General features: G+C 42.1%; 2 protein-coding genes across 4 annotated transcripts in view; one reads left to right on the forward strand and one right to left on the reverse strand.

Annotated features, from left to right (window-relative positions):
• The window catches only part of STYXL1 (serine/threonine/tyrosine interacting like 1), an 863427-nt gene that overhangs the window by 779770 nt on the left and 71618 nt on the right, over positions 1-12039 (reverse strand). The window lies entirely within an intron of this gene.
• On the forward strand, positions 1192-1684 carry LOC138487338 (ATP synthase-coupling factor 6, mitochondrial-like). Its single transcript, XM_069613929.1, has 2 exons — positions 1192-1275; positions 1421-1684. Exons 1-2 carry the CDS (start codon positions 1192-1194, stop codon positions 1682-1684), a joined length of 348 nt encoding a protein of 115 aa, XP_069470030.1.

The raw sequence follows: 12039 nt of genomic DNA on the forward strand, positions 1-12039 counted from the left end.
CAGTAAATGTTTCACGCTACTTTCATCATCGCTTCCTTGCGATGCTGCACTTCATTTGCAATAAAAAAACTGTTTTGGAGTTCATCCACATAAATGTCACTTGCGAAATCCCTCTGGAAAGTACCCACAGTGACCTGCGAGCACACATCTTGCAATTCCAACGACACAAGCGTGGGACGTATTGTCGGCGCAAATACAAGAACAGAAGTAAATACTATACCAAATGCCACTTTAGTTTTCCCTAGACCAGTTTCAACAACAGGCCAAGTAAACAGCTTCATGTCTTCCGCTCAACACAGTGTCAAAGGAAAATCTCCTAAAAACACATACTACATAAAAAGGAGCGAAGTATCCCAGTTAATCAATGATTACAATGCAATTATTGCCCTCTTATGGAATGCCAATGTTGATGTACAGTACATTGCAGACAATTCCACTACTGTTGCACTATATGTCACCGCCTACTTAACCAAATCTGAGAAAGCAGAGCTCAAAGACCTCTGGGATGACATATCCTCTGAGAAAACACTGGCACAAAAATTGTACAGCTTTGGCATTAAAATGCTCTCCCATAGAGAAGGTGGGAGCTACGAAGCCGCTGACTGCTTTACCGGCACAGCCTTGTATGGGAAATCTGACAACATAGTGTGGCTAAGCCTTGTGCCTGCTGCATCCAGAAATAAGAGTACTTAAATCATACAAAGACATGCTACTACTTTAGAAACATTGTCCTTGTACCAGGTAGCCCAAAACTTCTCATACAAAAACATCATTACACCAAATGAGGAAAAAGGTAGATACAGAGTGGAAAGTTGTGAAGACAGCCTTGGGACACTAACCAAATGAAGCCTAATTAATCATATGAAGTTGTCCTTAAAAACTCAACACAAAGAACTGTACTACATGGCTCTAATGCAACTTTTTAAACCAAGGAGAAAAGAAGATTTATTAGCCACATACACATGCTATGAAGATGCTTTCAAAGCCACTGAAAGTACAATTACTGCTGAAAACTTTACACGGTACAAAACCATATTGGACAGTGAACGCCAACAAGAAGATCTTCAAGTACAACTAAATGTAGACACTTCTGAAAGCAGTGAACCTTCGCAAACAGGCAGCCATGAACCACTTGGAGAACCACTTATAGCAAATGAGGCAGAATTAGCCAGGACAGAAGTAACCACCACTATGCTTCAGTACGAGCACTCTGCAGAAGAGTTTGCAGTACTGAAATCCCAACTAAACAATGAAAAGCGTACAATTTTTGAAGAAGTAAGTAAAACCATTGAACATGGTATACAGCACGAAAGTACAACGTGCACCTGTAAGAACTACAAACCTATACTACTGTATGTAAGTGGTGAAGCTAGATCAGGTAAAACATTCTTAATAAAAATGATCTTCCCTCTCCATCCAGCTACAAAGGAACCTTGGCCTCTCAGCAATTGTATTCAACAAGACAAAAGAACTAGATCCTGTTCAGAAGCTTTTCCTTGATAAAATCCGAGAGTACGATACAAAGTCCAGGCAGGCTGGTGGTCCTGTGGATGCTGGGCCAGATTACCAGAAGGACCTCAATGACGATCTAGCAAAACTTCGAAGGCTGTATGGTGGTGGAGATCTCAAAGCGTTTCCCGAGTTTAAATTTGAGGAACCCAAGTTTGAAGAATCTCAAAAGTAGATCTCAGCAAGTTTACCTGCGATAATGCCATCAGTCTTCTGTGTTTTTTCTCTATTGACTGTTCTATTGCAAATAAAGCGTTTTTTTTTTGTGGGTGAAACCAAAATTATCAGTAAATATGTCCAACAAATAACAAACAACAACCTTTCTGCGGTTATAACTGCCCCTACAGGTTTGGATGCGTACAACATAGGTGGAGTCACTCTACACCGATTGCTACCCCTTCCAGTGGAACACCAAAACAAATTAGAGTACTATAAACATTCAGCACAAGCTGCTATGGAGCTATGCAGAGTTTTGAAACAAATGAAAATACTCCTAATAGATGAGATCAGCATGGTCTCCAACCTAATGTTGGCTTTGATTCACCTCAGAATGCTAGAGGTACTCAAAACAGACTATGAAGAACACTTCGGAGGAAAACATGTAATTGTTTTCGGAGATCTCCTTCAATTGACACCAGTCAAAGGTGAACCTATCTTCAAAACCTTAGGACACAAACAGTGCCGTAAAATTCTTGGAAGCATCGGCAATGTAAATCTATGGCAACATTTTGAATACCCATAACTAACTCAAAACATGCATCAGTCGGCAGACCTCACACATGCCAACATTTAAAAAAATATACATATTGGTGTACTATCAAAAGAGGCGCAGTGTACCCTCAATAGTAGACACATCCATGAGCTATACGGGCATAACACATGTGCTACTGATGTGATGGAACAATTAGCTCACAAAAATGTCAGCTCTATGGCCTTAATGCCAACTCTAGCAAGCTGCGCACAATTTAATGCAACAATGCTGCAAAAAGAGAAGCAACCACTAGTAGAAATTCATAGCACAGACAAACTGGACATACACGGTATGACAATACCTATGTGTCAACAAGGCATAGCACGACCACAAGCCTTAGATAACTCCATCTCCAACACAGCTGGTTTGGAGAAAATTCTAACATTATGTGTCAACTGTAGAGTTATGCTAAATTGTAACATTGACGTAGAGCAAGGTTTAGTTAATGGAGCACTTGGTACAGTTGTTGCCTTAGGCACATACCCACGGGACAGCAGCATTCAGTTTGGAAACATCAAGTTTGACAAACTTTCAGAAGTCAAAAATATAAGACGCACAAGGGCGCGATTCCTTCTTTTCAAAGACATGTATGTACGCAGAGAACAGTTTTCTCTGTCGCTAGCTTATGCAGTAATTATTCATAAATCGCAAGGTCTCACCTTAGATCAAGCATTGATTGATATTGGCAACACGGTCTTCAAAGAAGGCAGAAGTTATGTAGCACTGTCACGACTACGTACACTGGAAGGACTGTATCTAGTTAACTTTGATGCAAATGCAGTCATTGCAGACATTCCTTGCATCATACAATACAATAGACTACGTGCACTGTACACACCGCATCTAAAAATGTACCTTATTCCTCAAAAACCAAAAGCTTTGAAAAGAATGCACATTCCATCAGAACTATTAAATCATTGGGCCACAGTACCGTCAAAGAAATCCAATAAAGTCATACTACAGCAACTACCAAAAGCACATACAAAAGGAGTAAAATAGACAAACCAAACCCAACTCCACCCACACAAAAAAAAGCCTCTGCTAAGAAACCACGTACACTTCCATCAAAGGGCTCAGACACAGAAGGACCAGTCCCATTCAAATTTTCCAATACAACAGGTGTTAATTGCTATGCAAATGTAGCAATAAATGTTCTATTCCAAATACCAGCAGTTGTTGAACACATTTATTCAAATGGCAAAGACCAATTGTGTTTGCAAATGTTCATCCTTCACAGAAATGCAGTAAGCAATCCTGACACCATTTATAGTGTCTCAGGAATAAGGCAAGAATTGGACTACAGTGCTGGAATGGTTAAATTCACTTTAAACCGACAAGAAGATACCCAAGAATTTCTAATGTACTTACTACAAATACTGGAAAGAAAAAACATACCTATAATAGAAATCTTTCACATTTCCTACATGTGGAGACATACATGCACTCTTTGCAACCATGTCATTGAAGAGCAAGTCACTAACGAATTCTTCGTGTGTATACCAATACCCAACTGTGACTCGAATCCATTTCAGCAACTGGTGCAAAATGCAAGCCATAGCAGGTTGTGTACATCGTGCAATTCTGATAATCGTTTGATGCAACATATACACTCACATAGTCAATATATGATATTAATGCTCTTAACGTACAATGCGGACAGTACCAAAGACAACTGCACACTTACTGCCTTCACACACGGATAGATATCTTTTTTTCATTTGTAACATCTAGTTTCTTACAAACCTTTATTACATTATTTCTCAAATCATTCACTCACTTAATTAAGCTCAGATATAATTTCTATTACTTTCCACCATCAAATTATGGTTTTATCCAAAATGTTTACAACTGAACAGGTTAAATGTACTGAGTTCCCACTCAGAATGCGAGCCCATAGATCATCCATATTGTCAGATATTGGTGCATACTTACTCAGATGTAAGGATCTCAACTCCTTGAGCAATTGACACTCAATTAATAAATGCTTTACAGTTTCGGGCTGAGATGCACAGTACCTACATAGATCAACTTTTACATTACCAATATGTCTCAGTGTTAACATTTGATTCAACCTGTATAAGTTAGTTCGTAGACGAAAGAAGTTGTCTCGATGGTGTCGCGATTGAAATCGATGAATATACTTAGGCATTATGTCTATTTTATTCATTGTCAACCCCAAATCTAGGGCAGTCGATAACTCTCCATACTTCTCAAGGTTTTCTATCCATAGCCACTGCCTCAATTTTTTTCGTGCAGATTGGGGATGCTCCAGTAGTGTCTCCATTGTGACGTTAGCTACTTGCATGTTTGCTTTTACCTTCTCGGCCCAAGCTAAAAGTAGAGTTTGCTGCTTATTTTCACGAAGAACGAATATATTGAATGTTGGTTCCGGATTCTTGATCAACATCTTTCTTAGCAAGGCCATCGACTTCCATATCACTACTCAATGCAAAGGCTCCAGAGCCAATTCATGACGTATTATTATTACAGATAGATATTTGGGCAGTCTCGATGCACGTCGCCAGAATAAGCCTTCGAGTTTAGACCAGATCATATGGTCAATGTTCCAACCTGCCTCTGCCCCGAATGTTATTGCTGGTACTACCTATTGCAAATAAAAGGTACGTAATGATATGAGTCTAGTTCGCTTGAAAAGACCTTCCACCCAGCTCCATTCTCTTATTGATGCATTGATCAATGTCCCCAAATAGCGAATTTCATTAACTTCATCCATCTTTTCCTTGTAAATGTTCCACTTGAAGTTATTATTTCTAGAACCCTCAGAATGTCCAAACTTCATTATTTTTGTCTTTCTCACATTTATCTGTAGATCATTCTCAACCATATATGTTTCCAACTTAGTCAAGAGTTGTTGTAGACCTATTTGGGTCATATCGACCAGTACCAAGTCGTCCGCATATGTTACACAACTTATATGATGTCCGTTGACTCTTGGGGGAAACAGTGAGCACTGGCTAAAGCATCTGGAACATAGGCAATGTACAGTTTGAACAAAGCCGCAGCCAATGGGCAACTCTGTTTCACCCCTTTGTTTGTGGCAATTGGTTCTGAAAGGTCGCCATTTTCATTAAGCCTTATTCTGATAGAAGTTCTTGCATGTAGAGCCTTTATTGGATTAACCAATGTATCAAGACAGTTCCATTTAACCAATTTCTCCCATAGCTTCTCCCGATTTATTGTTTTCAAACGCTTGTTGCATGTCGATAAAAGCAAAAAATAGATTTTCCTTCTTCCTCAGGGCTTCGAGCTTCAGCATATTCACCATAGCCAAATTAATCTCTTTGCGATAAGTGTTCGGAGATCTCAAAACCCAGGCATAATAAGTCATCCTTTGCAGCAAGCATCATCTTCCTGACTGCTTGGGAATTTAAGTGTAATAGTACAAAATCAACCCGTTCTTCGGATATGTATTCAACTATCCCTGTGTCTTTGGACCTGATTGTCCTCAGCACCGGCACAGAGTGCAGCAGACGCATCACATTGCCTCGATTCAAGTTCACATTGTTGTCATCTGAAAGCACATTTACTATCCTTATTTTCCATGTCGACAACTTTGACTCTCCTAGGGGGATATTTGTCGGTGGTATTACTGTTTTTTGATTCTGTGCTGCTGTTTGCTTTGGGTTCAGTGCTGTTACTAATTTATCTTTGCGATCAGAATTGATACTCGTATGTTTTTCGCTAATTTTTTTGTGCAACGCCTCTGGGACTTTTACACCAACTACGCCCCCATTCCTTTGGATATTGCGCGATTGAATTTGCGCTTGCTGCCAGGGATGGATTGGCCTATAGGGAACTCTGGAGATTTCCCGGTGGGCATCTGCACCCTGGGCCTCTTTTCTGTGGTATTTCCAAATTTTCTCATAGGAAAAGCATTGGACTTGCTGAAAATGTGTCATATGGGGCCACTTTGAGCTTTATTTCCAGGGCCTCTTTTGGTCTTCAGTCCAGCCCTGCTTGCTGCTGGCTCTCAGTGGAGCGCTGTGTATGTACTGCCGAGAAGCTCAGAATTCCATTTGGTGACTTATCTTCGTCAGCCAAACTACAGTCCTCCACTGAATCATCAGGATAAGTTGACAGATTGTATAGATCCACAGATCCATCCGCTGTAGATACACAACTTATATCAGAGTCATGCGTTTGTTTGGATTCATTCTTTCAGGATTAGACGGTTTCCCAGCATCATTATCAGTAAGTGTTGCAGCGTTATTTATCATGTTTCCAGCGTCGTTTGCAGATTTCACAGCCTCCTTATCAATGACTACAAACAGATTATTTGTATTTATTCCAGATGGTTTTTCTCTTACAAATATCTTTGATTTGACTGGTGTTGTTAAGTTTCTGATGAATTTCCTCGAGTTGGTAGTGTGGTTTGTGGATGACACATTGTTTTTTTTCTTTTCCTTTTTTTTTGTTGTTGTTATTGTGGCTCCAGATCTAGCCTCTTCGCTTATATTTGTACTTTTGCCAATTGGCAGATTTTTTGCAGTACCACAAAAAATCCCAAACAGAGCTTTAGCTGCGGAACAGCTCGGTATGGCCAATGGGAACTCAGGTGGAATCACAGTCCTTGGCCCATTACTTACCACTTGCACACGCCCCTCAGTACACATTTCAGATGTGGGCAAGTTTTGGGATCCCTCCTTTATTCCAGTGTGAAATTCGTTTTCTACCAATTCAATTGTAGTGTTTTTTTGCATTCTGGGGCAGGTCTGCCAATTGAGATGTTATGACAGGCAATCCATTTCCACTTGATATTTCAGACATTTTTAGGTCTAGACCACAGCAGGTGTCAGCATGTTTTCCACATTGCGCTGTACTCAAAATTGAAGTAGAGGGCAGGCTGGAGTTCAAAAAGGGCTTTTTCATAAGACCAAGCAGCTCCTCCATTGGCATGTTTTTTTCGTTGTTGTTCTTTACAATTGACTTGTGTATCCTTTTGAACCAGTCTTCAATCTGGGTACCTTCAATTTGTTTCTGTTGTTGCTGAAGCTGGGATTGAGTTTCCATTTTTGTTATTTTTTCAACTAGGTGACCCAATATCGCTCCATTATTTTGCGTAGCTTCATTCAAATTTTCGTATAATTTTATGAATGGAATTAGCGCCAATGAGGTAGCAGCTAGCACAATGTTATGTATCTGGATCGCCTCTGCAACAGATAGATTAGATTTTGTATCTGTGTCTTTTCCCGCTGAGTTGCATGTTTTTTCACTTGATGTATTTCTTGTTTCCGAGCTTTCACAAGTAAGTTGACTGCTTGCTTTTTCCCGCCGTTGCTCCGGTGTTCCCCTCGCGCCTGAGTTCATAGGGATGGAGCAATTTGACATCCTTTTTTCCCTCTTGTTGGTCGTTGCCTTCATTTGGGAGGATTTTTCATTCGAGATTACGAATGTACCTTCACCAGTTTCAAGAGTCGGTAGTGGCTCATAATCCTCTCCCACCCATCTCGAATGACCTGCTGGTCTAGCAGCACTCAACCAGCGTTTAGATATTTTTGGGGAGTTTTCATTTCCCACTTCCAAATTGATGTTTGTCTCGGTTCATGCCGTTAAGCTACTACAGTTTCTATCGCCATATATTTTCGGGAAATAACTTTCAGAAAGCTTTGCTTTCATCTTTTCGAAACCCGCATACAATCTCATTGCGAGTCGTGCCTCACATCCTGGTAGATCGACTCTGCTGTAACTCGAACTCAACAAAGATTTTAGTTGAGGCGAGGCATATGATTCACAGTTCGTTAACCCGGCATCAGGTCTGCCACCAATTTTCATAGCCGGGTTATTTTCTTGGCTATCCATGTTTTTCCTTGTGTTGCCTGTGGCCTGTTTATTAGTTCCGTGCATGGCCTCTTCCTTGTTTTTACTCTTAGACAAAACGTCTCTACAGCCTACATTAGGTTGCAGAAAGGTGAATTTGAGCAGTTTGGAGTTTATTGACATCTGACTTCCAAATCAAGTAACTCGGCATCAGTCACGTCGAATGGAGATTGAAATGGGCCTGCGTCTACCTCAATCACCTCATATCCGTCAGTCCCTGGGTCATACAATTGTGAACTAGTAGACGTAATCATAGTCTTTACTGTATCAGGAGCGGTAGACGCAGTACCTTCTCCTGCAAATTTACTAGCATCTCGTGTTGTATGCCTTTCGTGTTCACATTCACTTGCACCGCCAAAGTCAATAATATCATCACGACGCACAGCAAGATCACACTCAATCTCCTCAGTGGCCACCGCACCCTGCCGCTCAGGTGAAAGTGCTGTTGTGGACATTGGGGTCGTTGTCGGCATTATTCGTGAATTTAGTATCGGGGCCTGCGCTCTCGAAACGCACAAAGCTCCGACGTAATCAGCGCCTCCCACTGTGACTCGATCTTGTGACACCGTAAGAGCAGACTCTGGCGAAGCATTTTCCTTTTGTAATGCCGTCACAGTTTGTATAGACATTGGGGGCTTGGCTGAGTCCCGTTCCAGTAATGGCGCCGGCGTTTTTCACGCTATCGGTGCTCAGCTGTTCCATCGCCCTCAGGTCACATGTGTTGTGAGACAAAACAAGTCCGGATCTCGCATCAATGTCAACATTGTCATCAATATCAGTGGCCACTATATTAGCAGGCATGTCACCCGAGGGAGATGACAAAGCTTGTTTTGTGATCAAGCGAGTCAAAGGGCCATTGCCCATCATAGTTTACGTCTTACCTGCTACACTGCTATCTGCTGCGGACTCCTGCAGACTGAACTCAGCACGAACTCCATGCGCGCTCTGCGCTTTTCAGGTCTTTTTAAAGGGAATTGAGCTTGTATTTCTTAAAGACACATCCACAAAGGAAATCAAGGGAAAGAAGCAAAGTTTGCTCTCTGTAGCTGCAGCTCCTCTCACCAGTATACACTGCTGCAGACTGAACTCAGCACAAACTATCACTTGGCAGGAAATCCTTCACAACTGTAGCCATAATCTACCACACAGGGGAGTCCACCAATGCAGGCCACTATATTGCATACATTAGAAAGCAATCGTCATAGTGGGAATACAATCATGCTTCCATCAGTTCAAAGCACAGACTACCTACAAATCTTGCAAATGCCTACTTAATATTCTTGAGGCCAAAATGTACTCATTAATGTACAAACCTATATGCCTTACGCCCCAGCACCAACCAGTACCTTTGTGAGTGGACAAGCAGCGTACCATACATGAAGCATTGCGAAATGCACTAGTGTATATTTGTCAATTTCATCCCCAATGATTCCAAGGAGAAGTCACACAAACAGTACGTGTCCAGAAAACACAGTGCCACTATTTTCCACTGTGTAAGTGGAAGGGACTTTGCTAAGTGTGAGGGTTGAAAACTGTCCTCTGTAACCTCCAAAATCACCACTAACGCAAATCAGTAACTAGCTCTCCAAGAATAGTCCTACAACTACCAACACATATTTACGTATAACCACAAAAATCCGCAGATGGACAGTACCGCTTCAAAATGTACACAGATGTCCATATATCAAAAGGAATGCGCACACTTCTCTACGTACCCTTTACAAATGGGACACTGCAAACAGTTAGAATACGCCACCTGGTATCTAACTGCAACCTGAATACAACAATGCTATTTGCAGCATCACAACTAGCCAAGTCAACCTTCAACAACTACTGTGCTACAAACATAGCATGAAACACTTCCAAAGTATCAGCAGTTACAGTAAGGCAACAGGTATGTAACTACCGTGCAAATTCTGCACTAGCAGGGACTCCACCAGGGGAGTCCACTGTACTGCATACATTTGAAAATAGTGGTCATGGTAGAAATGCAATGAAACATCAGTCCAAGGCACATACTACCTACGAACCTTGGAAATGACTACTTAATAATCTAGAAGCCAAACTTTACTCTGTGATGTACAAACTTACTATACCTTACTCCCTAACACTAAGCACTACCTTAATAAGTGGAGAAGAAATATTTTTCCTTTCACACTATCTACCTAAAGCAACGTACCCTACTGGAAACATTGGCGAAATGCACTACACTGTGTGTTGCACAATTTTATGCAAGACCGGTGGCTAATTACATGGGCAAGGTTTGATTGCCTCCTCTTGCGAGGGAATACAGCAAGCTGGAAAGGGTTTCCGGATTCTGCCGGGTACCCAGTGTGTGGCCATCACTTAGAAGATCTGGCTAATGTGTTACTGTTTTGCACAGGGTATACAGGGATTCGGAGAGCAACTCTGATACCTGTGCTTCAGAAGGCAGAGATCCGCCACTAAAAAGCGGCACTCATTTTTCTATTGAGTGTTGACTCTGTTTTGACTGCTTGGGCATTGCTCTCTTTTTTGTAGAGAGCAATGTATTTTAGAAAGGGGCTGATGAGGCTCCAGGGAGATTGAGGTTCTTTAATTTCTTGGTGGAACCCAGTTGGAAATGGTGCTAATGTATTTAAAATTGAGGCAACCGAGTAGTTGGAACAGCGTTTTTATATTACTTCTAATGAATTCTGCTATTTTATGGATGTATGTAATGTTGTTTTGGTGTTTTATAGATCTTAGTATCCGAAATAAACTTTTGACTGACTGACAATTTTATCCCCAATAAACCCAAGTGTCGTAAATCTCCCCCGTCTCACCTGAGATCGCTTCTTGCCCTGTTCGGCGGGAGGATCCCTCTTGTGGACGGATCGGGTCTTGTATAGGCTCGCTCGATTCTCGTCCGGCTGCAGAGCGCGTTCAGAGTTCCGGGAAGGCCGCTGTTCCAGGATGTCCAGGGAAATAGGTAGCGGTCGCTAAGAATGGGGATTCCAGGAGCAGATTAGAGGGAAGGGGTGAAGGAAGGAAGAAGGAACCAGGATCTAGGAATAGTGGATTCGCCGAACAGCACACACACGTCAAGTCACTACCTAATGATAGCGTTGAGACGAGCAGGGCCGTGGGGCGTGGCCAATTTATAGAACGTGCCGTGTGCGGCGTGGAAGCTGGTGCGAGGCAAGTCACTTGTTGCGGCCATGTTGGGAGTAACAAAGAATACAAGCCCCGGCGCGATAAGGACCAGGAAGTCCAGAAGGGGCAAGTTCTATGGGTCATGACAGCATGCCTCCTCCGAAGACCCGTTCCACCAGGTTTGCCCGGGTGTATGAGATGGAATCTTCTAAGCAGTCGAGGGGTATTTAAGTTAGAAACTGGTTCCCAGGTTCTCTCGTTAGGAGGGTATCCTTTCCATTCAACCAGGTATTGAAGTCGACCCCGTTTATACCTGGAATCGCATATTCTGGACACTTCATATTCCAGCTGATCGTCCACAACAACAGGACTGGGTCTGCAGGATTTTCGGGAGGATTGGATGTAAGGTTTCAATAGGGAAGTGTGAAAGACTGGGTGGATTTTCCTCCAGGAATCGGGTAGCTTGAGTCGGAATGAGACAGGATTGATGACTTCCTTTATGGAAAATGGTCCATAGTACCGAGGGGCCAATTTGTTTGGCCTTAGATGTCGCGGTAATAGTTTCGAGGACAACCAGACTTGATCACCAACAGAATAATAGGGCGCTGATCTTCTTTTGGAATCTGCATAGAGGTTAGTGCGTGTTTGAGCCTCTTTCAATTGTTCCTTGGCTTCCTTGTATATGTTGATGAGAGTCTGTATCCATGAATCGAGAGTAGGTACTGGATTGGGATGTGGAATAACAGATGGTAGAATGGACGGGTGAAAACCTTGACTGCAATAGAAAGGGCTGACCTTGAGTCTGAATGATCGGAATTGTTGTAGGC

This window comes from Ambystoma mexicanum, chromosome 9 (assembly GCF_040938575.1).
Source record: "Ambystoma mexicanum isolate Mex_15411 chromosome 9, UKY_AmexF1_1, whole genome shotgun sequence".
NCBI classification, from domain to species: domain Eukaryota; kingdom Metazoa; phylum Chordata; class Amphibia; order Caudata; family Ambystomatidae; genus Ambystoma; species Ambystoma mexicanum.

Excerpts from the sequence above, each read along its gene's own strand:
- LOC138487338 (XM_069613929.1), top strand. The coding sequence starts at position 1,192 with ATGCTTCAGTACGAGCACTCTGCAGAAGAGTTTGCAGTACTGAAATCC. Across the intron at positions 1,276-1,420 it reads AGCGTACAATTTTTGAAGAA|CTACAAAGGAACCTTGGCCT; the intron begins GTAAGTAAAACC and ends CTCTCCATCCAG.